We start from the raw sequence: 15249 nt of genomic DNA, 5'->3' as shown, positions 1-15249 counted from the left end.
GTGCTTAGGACAGCACTTGGCATAAAATGTACCCTCAGAGAGGGTACCGTTTCACTACTGTTATTATCAGAGTAAGTGCTCAAATGTTTTAAATAAAGAGCATCTAAGTTCCTTGTTTCCAGGAGTCACCTTTCACTCTATGTTGTTGTCGTTGTTATTCTAAACCCTCCCAAACCACATAATAATAACCTCCAGTATTGACCATACATCCGTTTAAGTATTGTCATAATTAAATAAATGTTCATACATCAATAGATGTCTTGGTTTATAAAAAGGACAGGGCAGAGACATCATCAATATCTCCCAGGATAAACAACAAGTGCTCAGTAAATAGCACAGGTTTGTTCTTCTCCTGTAGCTGCCTGGAGCAACCCTCTACCCTACTCTGTCCTGGGATCTGTCCCCATATGCTGGGGAGGGACTATGTTCTCTTTGGAGCTGCACAGCCCCATGGGGACTGCAAACCTTGCCCTTCTGACAACAGGTGGGCAGGTCCCCACCACCAGCACCTTCTCCAGTCTGCAAACCTAGGTGTCCCTTCCTGGGCACAGCTTCTCTTGGGGGTTGAGGGAGGAAGGAATCTGGGATCTGGGCGTGGAGGGGCGCTCAGGGACTGAGACCTGGGCTGGGCCAGGCACAGTTGGGCTCTGGGTCTCAGTTGCTCCGGAGCCAGCCACCGAGGAAGGCGCTCCTTTGGGCAAGCCTGCACCCCAAGTCGTCCTCCAGTTCCTACATTCTCTCCGCCCCCTGCCCACGCTTAATTATTTCCTCTGGGTCCCTCCCTACAGGCCTCCTCCCTCGCCCGCGCAGCCGGGACACAGAGGGGAGGGCAAGAACTCCAGGCGCGGCACCGCGCTCCCTGAGGCGACGGCGGGTGGCGCGGTGGCTGGCGCGCGCGGCGCGGGAGGGTCCAGGATGCCTGAGAACATCTCCTACGCCAACTGCTGCGAGGCGGGCGAGCTGGCCATGCGCCCGGACTGGCCGGGGACGGGCCGCGCGCGGCCCTCGGGGACCGCCCGTCCTCTCTGGGAGGCGCCCGCGCTGTCTACCGTGCTCATCGTCACTACCGCGGTGGACGTTGTGGGCAACCTCCTGGTCATCCTCTCCGTGCTCAGGAACCGCAAGCTCCGGAACGCAGGTAAGCGCCACGCCCGCTGCTGGGGCTGGCGTCTGGTCTCGACCCTGACCCCGCCATCCGCCTCTTTGCGCGTCCTCAGTCCCGGGGGCGCCCCGTTCCCTATTCTCCAACCTAGTCCCCAAGTTTGGTCCTCAGCTCAAAAGTTAGGGTGAGTTCCTGCCCTTCCCCGACGCGAGGTGCTGGCGTCTGCCTCTCGCAGCCGCCGGAGGGCACTTGGCGGACCTGTGCCAGCGCGAATTGCACCAAGTTTTTCTGGCGCGCTTGTTGGCACGGCGCCGGCGCTGTGGGAACGCACGTGTCTGGAGGCTGCTGTCATCCGGGGTGCTCCAATTTGTGCGGGTCCAGATGGTGCCCCTATCTGGCCACAGAAATCTCAGGATCTTTGACACCTCTCTCCCTCCCCTGCCGAGCACAGGGGTTCACAAAGCAGGTGCCAAGAAGATGAATGAATTCAGGGAAGCGCTCGGGTGAGCTTTGGGTTAGAAACTTCTCTCCAGTTCGCCGAAGACCCAATTCCAGCCAAGAGAGTGCAGATGCAGAAATCTGCAGGGTCTGCTTGGGTGGGAACTACATTGCTTTGAGATAATGGGGTCCTTTCTGATGACAGAGAATTCGTGGGATTCGGTGAAGATTAAAACGATGATTTGGCAAAATAGGGTTGCAGTCCTGAAAGTATTTTTCCCTTCTGCCCACTCTCATTTCAGTGTTTCCACTCCGGGGCTCTACAAGGGCAGGGGTGAGGGAGGGAGTCTCTGAACTCTGATCCTGAGAGATCATTGGAGCATGCTGAGCACCTCAGCCTGCAAAGAAGTTCAAAGCCCTGTTTGTCAATTTGTAACTTCCTAGTTTGGGCTTAAGGGCCCTTCAAATATTAGAGTGAATTAAAATTAAAAAGCAACAGCAAGAAAGCCAAGTATGTAGTTTAACTGTGCTTTTCTAAGGAGCCAGACCATTCAGAAAGGCCAGTTGTAAATGGGTATATATATTTTGTGCGGATCTGTGACTCCAGTGTTTTTACGTAAAGAACAAACAAAAAATAAAATTAGGAGCTACTGTTCATAATATGGGAAACAACACTGTTAAGTAGAAACACGCTTTCTAACGCCATCATTTCAGTAGTGATGGTTAGTATTATCTGGAATACCTTTTTCAAGACATTATTACGTGCTCTGAGTAAAAGCTATATATTATGAAAGGGCAGGTTGTGGTTAGAAAGTGGTATTTGAAATTTTTGATCACATTGTCCCTTTGCGGGAACCGCAAACATGCTTCCCAGGCACAGAGGGGCAGGAGGGAGGTGGGGCTGGGTCCTCCAGGTTCTGACACAGGGGACTTCTCTCCCTGACTAACCAGGTGTTTAGAGATAGCCTGGAGGGCTGTGCTTCCCTGGTGAATAATCTGGGCAGCCCACTAAGGAAAAGGAGACGTGGGGGGGGGGGGCGGGGGAACTGCTTTTTTTCTTTACCTGAAGCAGACAGGCATCTTCTCCCCTCCTCCATCCCGAGGGGCGGGGGTGCTCCCGGAAGCCTTACTGATTTGGGAGTGTGGCCGGGGTGTGTAATGAGCTTGTGACTTGCTGGCACATCCCCTGTTCCTACTTCCTGTTGAGTTCACACCGGAAACAAATTTTGACACTATAGCTAAATGACGTTAATTCCTGACACATTGGGGGCTGCTCTAGTCATGCAATTCAACCAGCTTTGATTTGACCATTGCATTTATTGACGAGGGTCATGAAAAAGCATACCACTGACTTCAGTTAAACCCTAGCAGGGTGAGGGGCGCCTGGGTGGCTCAGTCAGTTGAGCGTCCGACTTCAGCTCAGGTCACGATCTCGCGGTGTGTGAGTTTGAGCCCCCCCGCGCCGGGCTCTGGGCTGATGGCTCAGAGCCTGGAGCCTGCTTCCGATTCTGTGTCTCCCTCTCTCTCTGCCCCTCCCCCGTTCATGTTCTGTCTCTCTCTGTCTCAAAAATAAATAAAAACGTTAAAAAAATTTTTTTTAAACCCTAGCAGGGTGAGATCTGAAAAGGTGCTTAAAAACTGTCAGCACTTGGAATTTGCACTCATTCCACTAGGAATCAAGTCTCCTCTACTGAGGGTTTGGAGTGACTTTAAGAAACATTCATGTCAGACCTTTCTGTAATTAAGTTTGGTTCCTTAATTCATTGGTGTTGAGAAGATAGGACTGTGGCAATGAGAACACTCAGAGGTCCCATAACCAAGGCACACAGCCCATATTAAGATCATAGAACCTTTCTTAGCAGACAGACGCCAGTATCCTTTACTTGACTATTACAGATGCAGTTCCTCTTTCCATTCCTTTTGTAAAAAATGTTTATTTATTTATTTTTGAGAGAGCCAGAGAGAGAGCCTGAGTGGGGGAGGGGCAGAGAGAGGGGGAGAGAGAATCCCAAGCAGACTTTGCACCATCAGCAACCCAGCGCAGAGCTGGGTTGTGGGGCTTGAACTCAGGAGTTGTGAGATCATGACCTGAGCTGAAACCATGAGTCGGATACTTAACCGACTCAGCCACTCAGGTGCCCCAGTTCCTCTTGTCATCCCCAACAGGGATGATCCTGGTGGCAGGTAAGTGGTTAGATTAATTGTCCTTTTTTCCTGGAACTACCCTATCTGTGGCTTCTGTTGCTGCATGCATTGGGTCGATCTTTTCAGAGACAGCAGTAAAGAGAGGGAGGGATGGAGGGAAGATGGGAGACAGATGTGGGGCATTGACCCACCTTGGAAGGGAAGACCAGGTGTTTGGTTCACTCTTTTTTTTTTTTTTTTACATGGCACTGGGTTGGCGGTTGACAATTCTCAGTGTGTGCTTCCTGGGGACCTACCATATTTGGGGCTTTCCTGACAGCATCTGAGGACATGTTCTGTGCCTGCCACGGCCATGCTTGCCCTGGTCTAGACTTAGCCAACAATAATCTCTGACATTTTTGATTTTTATCTCTTCCTTTCCCTGCTTTTCTGGAACCTTCCCCCATCAAGTTCTTTCTCTCTTATTTGTGTTTTCAATGTCTATCATAGACATACATGTACACACACACACACACACAGTCACACAGGTATACACACAAATAGGCACACATACCCAAGGGTCTCTGGTGTTTAAAAAAAAGTGGCTCCTGGGTGACTCAGTCAGTGAAGCATCTGACTCTTGATCTCGGCTCAGGTCATGATTTCACTGTTCATGAGATCAAGCCCCGTGTCCTGCTCTACACTGACAGTGTAGAGCCTGCTTGGGATTCTCCCTCTCTCTCTCTCTCTCTCTCTCCCACTCTGTCAAAATAAATAAATAAAATAATAAGATAAAACAGCATTTCCAAAAAAAGAAAAAGAAAAGAATCTTCCCTTGACTGTATCTCTGCTTCTAAGTTCATTGCTACTCTCTGTCCCGTCACAACCAGACATCAATTTCCACCCGCTGACTACCTCACTGCTCCCCATCTCCTCCTCAGTGTTCTGCAGCCTGGCCTCAGAAATGCCCCTCTGTGCAAATATGTGTCATCGAGGCCTACTCCCTCCTTGAAAACCTTCTTTCCTTGGCTTACCAGATGCCAGTGTTTGGACCTCCTTCTTCTCTCCTCCCAGACACCTGATCCCTGGGAGTCATTCCTTCATCCCCCAAGTCCCCATGAGTTTTGCCTTATAATATCTCTCAATATTCCCCTTTCCTGCCCTCCCTACTGCTACTGCCCTACCTTACACACTCACCATCGCTTGAGGAAACTATATCCATAGGGTCCAGTCAGCCTTCCCTGCTCAGTCCTGCAGTGGCTCTTGCCACCAGTGGAGTCACTGCCATCCGTTACTGCCTTGGGTCTATACCACAGGTGACTCGGGAGCGCGGCTCACACAGCCCTTCTCCAGGGCTAGCCCCCGCTAATGCAACAGCTTCTTCTCTCCTCTCATCGCACTTGTGAACTACAACCATTCCCACACAGTCCACGCGTGCTATGCACTGCCTCATCTCGGGGAGCTCCCTGCCTCTTCCTGCTAGGGAATGTCCCGGTGCAGTTGTTGACGTTGCTTGTTAATAGCAAGAAAGGCGTGGGGATCCTGTCTCCCTCTTCGGGCTCCCACGGGCCCTCCCCAGACAGCTCCTGCCTCGCTGTCCTGTTGTTTGGTCTTTCTCTCTCCCTGTGGGACTGTGAGTTTGTTGAAGACTGAGACTTTTAGTCCATTTCTGTCCACAGAGCTGAGGGCATACTAAGGACTGAATACGGGTGTTGAAACAAGTTGAAAATGGACACTGCAACAGAAGGCAATGGGTCGGAAGGAATTAATCGTGCTTCACGAGGTGGGGCAGGCTCATTACGGCACTCAGAACGGCACATGCCATCAGTGGAATTCTTACGGAACTGAATTGCTTTGAACACTAAAAGGGCACAGTACACCTCACTCTTGTCCTAGAAAGCTGAGTGGCACCTCTACACAACAGTGTGCCGGCTCCACTTGCTCCTGTGTGGCCGGCCGCCTCCAGCCATGCCTGGCCTGCCCCAAACTGTGCCTCAGTGGCTCCTTAGGGAGTTTGCCCCTTGCTGGTCTGGGCTGCCTGTAGAATGCGAGCCTCCTGCCGTTACCGTCACTGTCCAGTCGGCCACACGGAAGAGAGCTGAGAGACTCATGTCCTTAGTGTCATGTCGAGATGATCTCCATTAAGAGAGGTGCAAGCCGACAAGCATCCGTTACTCCTGGCCCGTAGGCACAGTAGCTGATTTCCCAGGTGACAGCAGCCGTGGGCTGACAATGGATTCCTGTGCTGCGTCTGAGTTAGAGGCTGTTGGGGAAGACAGTTTGGTGATATGTAAGGAGAAAGGATGTGAAATGTTTGACGTTGGGATTGTTCAGGAAAACATGGAGGACTTGGTTGCCGAACACACAGGTCCTTGTCCAGAGTCTGCTCTGTCCTCCAGGCACCCAGTGATGCTCAGCCTGTACCATCTTTTTCCAGGGACAGAGACCGCATTGCAGGCTTCCTGATGGGAATTTCCAGCCCGGCAGGGGTTTTGCATGCCCAGTTAGACTGGAGCAGAGCCCGCCTTCTCCTCCCACTTGTTGACTGAGGGTGTAAATGATGGATGAATAGATAGGCTGGCTTCACGCAAAGGCTCTTGGGAGGCTTGGAGGAAATGCTTAGTAGACCCACAGTCCCTGTGCACTCCAGGTGTTATAGGTGAGGTGGATTCCACTCGGTCCAGGCATCATCCTACCACCACCAACCACTCATGGAGACGCGCCACTTGGTGACAGGTGTCCTTTGACCTGCTCAGCCCGAGGGGTTTGCAGTGCTTATCAGCTGAAGACCAAACTGGGCTAGTTTGGACTCTCTCCCTGATGTTGCCTGAGCTCTCCCAACTTCAGGTTTCTGCTCTGAATACTTTCTTATCTCTTCACCAAGCAAAGACAAACACATTTTAAATCCCATAATTATGTCTTTAGCTGAACAATCAAGAAAGCTCATAATCCTCTTTAATTCCCTCTCTGTAGCTCTCAGTAGCCCAGGGGCATGGAGACTTCTGTGTTCGACTGACTTTTTATTTTTTTCCCCGTAAGTTGGGTTCTGTGTTTAGCATGATATATCACAAAATTCTGAAGACACCAGTGCCACTATTAGGTCTTACAATTTAAAATACTTATTGCTGAAAGAGTAGAATTTGGGGAGTTGAGAAGTAGAGTCCCCAGTGCTGAGGGAGTTTTCATCCGGGGGTCAGTGTCCTACCTTCTATGCTGTCCTTCCTGAGCTGTGACTTCTCATATCTTATCTCCAGGAATTATAGTCCAAGATTGTAGTTGAGAGTCTCTTTCTTGTTTTTTTTTCTATGCAACTAATAATAATGTAAAAACAACAGTAATAAATTAGAGCTAATATTACTGTGTGCTTATTATGTGCCAGATAAAAGCCTCTCCCATTTAAAAGAGACAGAAAAGGAAAAAGACTCTGTACATCCCCCCATCAAGGGGATATCCCTTGGCAAGGACCCTTCCATTTCTTTCCTTGTCTTGAAGCCAGAGCTTATTGGGAGAGCCAGCTACAGTGCAAAAGTTTATTCTCCAACATTTGACAGAATTTGCCCTTGCTAATGTCACCTCCTAATGGCCAGGTTAAATGGGCACACTTTCCTGTTCTTTCTCACCTTGGTGGATGACCAAGAAACTACACCATTGCCCTTGACATTTCTTTTTCCTGATTCCCTCCAGTGCCCCTTCTTTGTCACTCTTTCTCTGTTCGGGCTATTGGCAGTTCACATAACCTTAGTGTCAGTTTCTTGGAATGGAAACCATGCTGTCAACTTTAAAGGATTCTTGTAATAGACAATTCAGCCAATTTATGTAAAGGCACATTATAAACTCCAAGGTGCTATACAAATTTTTGCTTTTTTGTTAGTATTAAGTGTAAGTGAAGTAATAAAATGGTACCATAAGAGTCTCCAGATATCTCTATTGATGATTATGGAAGAATATTTTGTAACAAGAATCTCATTTTTTAAAAAATAGATGTTTATGCTCTTGGCATAAGAAGAAAAGGAAAAAGAATACGTTTTCTTCTTTTAAGTGGTTGAAGTACCCCCGTCATGTTTTTGTTTACACTATTAGCTTGCCTAACAGTCCTTTTCTTTTTTAATTAAACCAAAGTTACATTTCAACTTAGCCCTTAGACGCATCCACACTCTCTAAGATTTTCATAAATAATGTCATTTTAGTGGAACACAATCGCTGCCACCAAAGAATTTGGGAACCAAATTAGGAGCTTACATTAATGTAAAAGCCATTTGTTTTAGTGTTTGTAAGGAAATCAAGTTGTTTTTTTTTTTTTTAAGATTTTATTTTTAAGTAATCTCTACACCCAATGAAGGGCATGAACCCACAACTCCACGAGCAAGAGTCACATGCTTTACTGACTGAGCCAGCCAGGTGCCCGAGGAAATCAAGTTTTTGATAAATGATCTGCTCAGTGATTTCAGATGCTTATCCCCAGAAAGGAACTGATAAAAATAGTTCAGTTTAGTTTAGAGATGATTATTATTTCCTCTGCCCTTTCCCGTACAAATCCCATTGGAAGAAAACAGCCATTCTAGGAAGGAGGCAGGCCTGTTGCAAGGGTCTTTGTGATTTTGTTCAACTCCTTGGTGAACTTTCCTTTCTGACCAGCCCCATCTCCTGCCACTGCCCCCGGCCACAGGCCACCTGAGTACTTCCTCACTGCTCCCTTAGCCTGGCCTCCCTCCCAGCTCTCACCACACTGATTGGCTGCTGTTTTTGTGTCTGTTTCCCCAATAGCCCTGTTGGCCTCTCAACAGCAGGGGCCATGTCTTTGACCCACACACGGTAGTACTCAACAGACATATTGTATGTTTGAATAGGTAAGGGATAGAAGATGACCCCGAGGCACAAAAGTTTAACCCTGTTAGAAATGATAGACGATCTGTTTATTTCCCTATTTTAACCTTTCTACGTCTTGGTTTTTTATTTATTTAATTGGCTTCTCTGAGACCATGAGCTTTGTGTGGGGAGGGAGTGTGTCTCTTGTTCACCATGCCTCCCTCGGCCCTGGCAAAGGCAGAGCTGGTGCCTGGTAGATACTCAGAAATATTTACTGAGAAAATGATTCCATGACTATTTGTTTCTACATTGGCTTTTAGCTCATTGACCGAGGACAATTTAAATCCAACAAACTCTTTTTTCGGGCATGCAGGGTGGACACAGGGAGGAGGGATGCAGGGGGAGCACAGGAGGAGGGGCAAGGGATGGAGATAGCTTTACCTTCTGGAATTTTCCTATCTGATGAAGACTAGATAGCTCGACGACGTCTGCTGGCTTTCTTCCCCCCCCCCCCCGGATTACCAGATCCTTGTTAAGTAGAGTTCCCAGAAAAAAGGACAGAGGAAGCGAGGAGGGAGGGGATTGTGGTGGTTGTGTGTGAGGGATGTGCTCTGTGTATGAATATGAAAAGGGAATCCCGTATTAGTGAACAAAGCCCTGTTGTTGAAGGCTGTCTCCACTAATACACCCTGTCTGATGGAGCCAGATGGAAATAAATCACACCAGGACTTGTGATGTAAATATTCATTAGAAGCCCGTGCACTGGGGGATGAGCAGTGTTGTGTGCACCCTGATTGATTTCTCACCTGTCTAGGGGAAGAAATGGATAGAGAACTAGATCTCCCTTGAGTATCCTCCAGAGAGGACCTGGCTTCCTACAGATGGGAGACAAAACAAGAATTTCATTTGCCTAATTTGGAATTGTGTCAAGAAATCTGGGAGACAGTCTGATGTCTGGGCAGATGAACCTACAGCGGGAACTGGTTGATTTCAGCCTTTTAGGAACAGCCGGAGCAATAGGGGAGAGTAATTGAATCACTGTCTACGTAGAGTTGAATGTGTTCTTCCCACTATTTACAAGCTGTTTGCCAGCCTCTGGGGCATTATTAGGGGATGAGCCACATTAACACGGCAGAGCTTCACTGGTTTTCGGGGGAAACAGCTGGCTGAGCTGGCACCAGCTCCCGGCAGCCCTTGACTTTCTCCGCACGTGCCTGCAAGTGCCAAAAGCTTGTTTGCTGCTCAATCAGGAGCCCAGAGGGCCCTGCAGAGACCAATATTCCTGTGTTGGAAAGAAGTGATTTTCTTCACAGAAACAGCCAAGTGGAATGCATGGGAAGAGAAGGAAGGAGGGCCTCAGGAGAAAAGGAGAGAACCCATGAAGGAACAGTCACGGAGAGAGAAATTCAGTAACTTGCCCAACCTCAAAGTGACAGAGCTGAAATTACCCATGTCATTCTGGCTTCTAGCACCACCTCCAAGTGTCAAAAAGACACTTAAAATTCTGGGAAGAGACAAGGGCTCCTGATTCAGCTGAGAACAAGAACTTTGAGAGAAGAAATACCTCGCCGTCTTGGAGCCAGGTGAGGTCTGAGCAGGAGAGCCAGAAACTGAAATCCACCAGTGGAGACAGCAAACATGACTGGGAATTGAATGGAAAAGCAGGAGACCCATTCCACACCTCAAGCAGGTCCTCAGATGTGCATTTCCTGCCTGGCCACACTCAGCAGTAAGAATGTGACGGGGTTTTATCCCAATTGTATCCCATTAAGATGCCTAATTGTCCAAACGATGTTACATCAGTTACATCCTATCTCCCTTGGGCCCTCACATAGCTCTGACTCAGGAGTGGTTAGGTCCTGACGAGTCCCAGGAAGCTAACAGGCTTCTTTTCTATTGGTTCTGAGTGAGGTTGACTACATGCCTCTAAGGCCAGAATAGGCACTCAAGAAGACTGCCTGGGGGCACCTGGGTGACTCAGTTAGGCATCTGACTTCGGCTCAGGTCAAGATCTCACCATTCCTGAGTTTGAGCCCAGCGTCAGGCTCTGTGCTGACAGCTCAGAGCCTGGAGCCTGTTTCAGATTCTGTCTCCCTCTGTCTCTCTGCCCCTCCCCCACTCGTGTTTTTTCTCTCTCTCTCTCTCTCTGTCTCTCAAAAATAAATAAACGTTAAAAAAATTAAAAAAAAAAAAAAAAAAAAAGAAGGCTGCCTGGGGGTCTTCTGTGTTCCCACCCCCATCTGGAGCGCATCCTGTGGAAACTTCTTTGAGATATGGTAAATGTGCATGGGGAAAGGGCTGGAAACAGCCCTTTCTCTACCTTGGGGGTTTGTAACTGTAATTGTGGAGTCTACCTTACCTGAGGGTCTGACTCAGAAGGATCCCCAGCCAGGTGACTCTGAGCCTCCCTTTTTCTGTACCCCCTTGAAGCCAGACCACAGCCAGACCTCTCTCTGATGGCTGCACCTTTTGGGCCCTGCCTGATGCTTTGGACCCCTGAGGTGGTCACATCAGCCTCTGCCACATACAGAACACATTCATGGTGGCACCGGAGCCAGTGTCCTTGCCTCCTTGGGGAGTCCCTCCTGCACACGTATTCCATCTGCCCTCCGTGTTCAGCTGCTCTAGGGCCAGCAGCTTGCACTCCACCATGTGGTAAGAGGCTAGAAGGCTTGAAAGATGACGTCTAGTGCCCACTGCATTCCCAAGGGTCTCTATGGCTGGAGAGGATATCATCTTCTCAGCATGTAGTTGGTGCTCCAGCAGTGCACTCGGTGAGTGAAACAAGTGGCATCAGGGATCGAGCCTCTCATGTTCTGAGCTTCGTGTCGGCCAACCTTTCAGATTCTTGGTGCTTTATTCGTGAGTCAGTGTTTGTTTTAGAATGCAAATGTTTTAGCCATAGAAATGAGTTCTTTTGGATGTAGCCCCCTCTCTTCCCTAGGATTCTGGCCCAGAACACGTCCAACGCATATTAATCAATGGCTGCTGTAGTTTCCAGAGGTTCTCTCTGGCTACGGAGCTTGGTGACGCCAGAGAACACTCCGTTCAGCAAAGGGAGGCGGCTCAGGCTACTTTCTAAGTGTCTTTAATTCAGTTTTCTACATGTGAACTGCATTTGGCAGGTGGGATACAAGAAAGGTTGCAAGAGGAAGAACCATGTACTCTGGTATTCCCCTGTGTCGCCTTGCCTGGGGCCTACGCTCCCAGCCACGTGGCCTTGTCAGCAGACGCCCGGCCTGGTGGCATGGAGTCCAGTCCTTTCTTCTTTTGCATATAAAAGCCAGGGAAGTGGATTCACTACCACCCCTCCCTGCCCACACGCCACCTTCCTATAAATCTCTCTGATAGTCTCCTTTTGCGTCTTCTCCCGACTGGTCAACAGGCTACTCTCTAAGTGTCGTTAATTCAATTTTCCTGATGTTTGGATCCTCGTCCCTGGGAATCCTTGTTGGAGTTTAAATGATGCCAAGCCCCCGAGCATCTGTGCCTCTCATGAAAATTGTCATCGTTTGTGAGCACCCACTGTGTCCCCAAGCACTTGGCACCATGATTTAATTCTACAGCTATAGTGTAAAGTAGGTATCATTATTCCCATTCTGCGAATGAGAAAGATGAGGCCTGGAGCGCCTGCGTAACTTGCCTCAGTCACACAGTGAGCAGCAGAGATGCTGTGTGAGCCCTGAACGCTGTGCCTCCAAAAGCCACTGTTCCATCCCCAGGACTAATAGCTCCGTAGCTTTTAAGTAACTGTTTAAGGTAACTGGATAAAGGGTAGGATATTCGACAGAGGAGAAATTGTGGGGTCTCTTGCTGACTCTTGCTCCCTGTTTCCTGTTCCAGGTAATCTGTTCTTGGTGAGCCTGGCATCAGCTGACCTGGTGGTGGCCTTGTACCCCTACCCGCTAATCCTCGTGGCCATCTTCCATGACGGCTGGGCCCTGGGGGAGGGGCACTGCAAGGCCAGTGGCTTCGTGCTGGGCCTGAGTGTCATTGGCTCTGTCTTCAACATCACTGCCATCGCCATTAACCGCTACTGCTACATCTGTCACAGCACGGCTTACCACCGGATCTACCGGCACTGGAACACCGCCGTCTACATCTGTCTCATCTGGCTGCTCACTCTGGTGGCCTTGGTGCCCAACTTTTTCGTGGGGTCCCTGGAGTACGACCCACGCATCTACTCCTGCACCTTCATCCAGACGGCCAGCACACAGTACACAGTGGCAGTGGTAGTCATTCACTTCCTCCTCCCCATTGCTGTCGTGTCCTTCTGCTACCTGCGCATCTGGGTGCTGGTGCTCCAGTCCCACAGGAAGGCCAAGCTGGAGACCAAGCTGCGCCTGAGGCCCAGCAATGTCCGGAGCTTCCTAACCACGTTCGTGGTGTTTGTGATCTTCGCTATCTGCTGGGCCCCGCTGAACTGCATTGGCCTTGCTGTGGCCATCGACCCAGAAAGAATAGCTCCCCAGGTCCCGGACGGGCTCTTTGTCACCAGCTACTACCTGGCTTACTTCAACAGCTGCCTTAATGCCATAGTCTACGGGCTCCTGAACCAGAACTTCCGTAGGGAATACAAGAAGATTGTCTCAGCCCTCTGGAACCCTGGGTGCTGCTTCTAGGATGCTTCCAAAGGCAGCCAGTCCACAGGGCCTCAGAGCCAAACTCCACCTGTCGTTAATGCCCAGCATCCTGTCCAGGTAGACACTCTCTAGACTGGATCACTGACCGGGCGACTGGTTCATTAAATGGTGGGGGTGGATCTGCTCCGTGTGTGAGATCAGGCAGCCTGCTGGGCTATGCCATCCTGTTCACGTGACAGCACATGGCTTGTGGAACTTCATCCTGTGGACAAGAAGACCATCGGCACCCTTGGTTCGAGCTAGTCAGAGGATGCCTATAGGCACTGGGGGCCACATCCAAGTGAGCACGGCATCAGCCCTGGCAGACACTCTCACTGCACCGGAGGCTTGAGGCACACATCAACCAAGGAAGGGACAGAATGAGGATGGGCTTGGGACAGAAGAAGCCAATTGCTTCCTATGAGCTGTCCTCTTCTCCCACTTTGGCCTCCTTTCTGGTTTCTCTCTGTTCCCCAAAGGGCAGTAAGAATGGATACCTTCCTGTTGGCATTGAGGAGGGCACCTGTCGGGATGAGCACTGGGTGTTGTGTGGAAACCAGTTTGACAATAAATTATATATATATGTATGTGTGTGTATATATATATATATACACACACATATATATGTGACATATATACTGATATATATATACTGATATATATATACACACACACACACACATATGGGAACATACCTCAACATAATAAAGGCCATCTATGAACCCCCCCTCCCCCCCCCCACCAATAAAAAAGAAAAGAAAAAGCTCTGTAGTGCTAGGAGCTAGGTAGCTCTGCAGGGCTGCAGGGGGCTGGCGCATCCAGAGGGCAAGTGTTCTGCACGCTCCCCCACTGACTCTCTGCGTATACGTGCACGTGCACACACACATACACACCACCGTGTATACACCGCACGCACCACCACCTCAGCCACACTATGCACGTACCTCAAGCACACACACACACCCTCCTCAGGCACCTGGAGCATGTAGCCGGCCTGGCTTCCTTTCCCGGTTCCACCAGGCTCAAGTTGTGTGACTTGGGGCAAGCTCCTGACCTCTGTATTCCTCGGTTTCTTCACCAGACAATGGAGATCGTGCCAGTACCTGTCTCCCAGGGCTGTTGTGAGGGTTCCTTGGGATAATACAGCCAAAGAGCTGAGGACAGTGCCTGATGCATGGCGATCATTCAGTAAACACTAACTACTATTATTATTATTACTACTACTACTACCTAAAATGAAAGATAATCTTGAAGGAGAGGAGAGGAGACAAAGACCGGAAGTGGAGGCAAGTGAGTGGGGGAGGCGTGAATGGAGGTGGGGGAAGGGCGCTTCACTTCCTGTTTTAGCATGTCTGCCTACAGGCTTTGTATTTGCAGACACTTCAGGTCTTAGCACCAATTTGGCTTCCTTCCTTTGAATTTGGCCTCCTTCTTCGGTTCCACAAACATGACCGACTACTCTGGGGCCAGGTCCAGCAGGAGAAAAAAAAGGCATGTTGCCTGCCCTCTTGGAGGTCACAGTCCGCTAATGAACAGTATCGGCTGGCACTTAGCAGGTGCTTGCTTTGTATCAGGCACTATATGCACTCTCTCATTGAATCCTTAGAAAATTCTTTGAGGACATATCATTATCTATATTTAGTAAGCGACTAAAACTCAAAAAAGTGAAATGATTTCCTGAGTTTCCTTGGACAGAGTCCAAGTCTGTCTGACAGCAGTATCCCGTTTCCTTCCCCACCCCTGCCCATACCTTAGAAGGTGTGGCAGGAACAAAGTGGGGTAAGTACCCCCAGGACATAAGTTGCGTGGAGGGGTTCCAGGAGAGAGAAAAGTTACCTCAGCCAGCTGGCAGCTTTGCAGAACAAAGAGCCCAGAATGCTGACCTCTCAGCATTATTCCGGATGCTTTGCCTTCCCTTGTCATGTGAGGAATCAGTTTGGGTGCTGTGGCTAGTCATCTAGTTACCTGGGAGCTTGTGAAACATTCAAGTGCTCTTAGCTCCACCAAAACCATTTTGAGTGTGGGGTGTGGGGAAGAGCCCGGTAATCTGATTCGGACCCCGGAGGTCCTGTACCAAACTGTTAGGAATGCAGGTGTTTCAGCCCCGGTTGCCTACCTATTGGGATGCCGTTGCTGGGTGCGGAGAGTCCTGTCCAG

At 49.5% G+C, this 15249-nt stretch overlaps 1 protein-coding gene across 1 annotated transcript; it reads left to right on the top strand.

The window, feature by feature from the left end:
- The first annotated feature begins 595 nt into the window (after positions 1-595).
- MTNR1B (melatonin receptor 1B) lies at positions 596-13633 on the top strand. Its single transcript, XM_045483651.1, has 2 exons — positions 596-1138; positions 12314-13633. The coding sequence occupies exons 1-2, from the start codon at positions 916-918 to the stop codon at positions 13090-13092; spliced, it is 1002 nt and encodes a 333-aa protein (XP_045339607.1). The 5' UTR covers positions 596-915; the 3' UTR covers positions 13093-13633.
- The last annotated feature ends 1616 nt before the right edge of the window (positions 13634-15249 follow it).

This window comes from Leopardus geoffroyi, chromosome D1 (assembly GCF_018350155.1).
Source record: "Leopardus geoffroyi isolate Oge1 chromosome D1, O.geoffroyi_Oge1_pat1.0, whole genome shotgun sequence".
Classification (NCBI taxonomy): domain Eukaryota; kingdom Metazoa; phylum Chordata; class Mammalia; order Carnivora; family Felidae; genus Leopardus; species Leopardus geoffroyi.
Note: the sequence above shows the minus strand (reverse complement) of the source record. Positions and strands in the feature narration are given on the sequence as shown.

Coding starts and splice junctions, on each gene's coding strand:
- MTNR1B (XM_045483651.1), top strand. CDS start 916: ATGCCTGAGAACATCTCCTACGCCAACTGCTGCGAGGCGGGCGAGCTG. Junction 1,139..12,313: donor CCGCAAGCTCCGGAACGCAG/GTAAGCGCCACG, acceptor TTCCTGTTCCAG/GTAATCTGTTCTTGGTGAGC.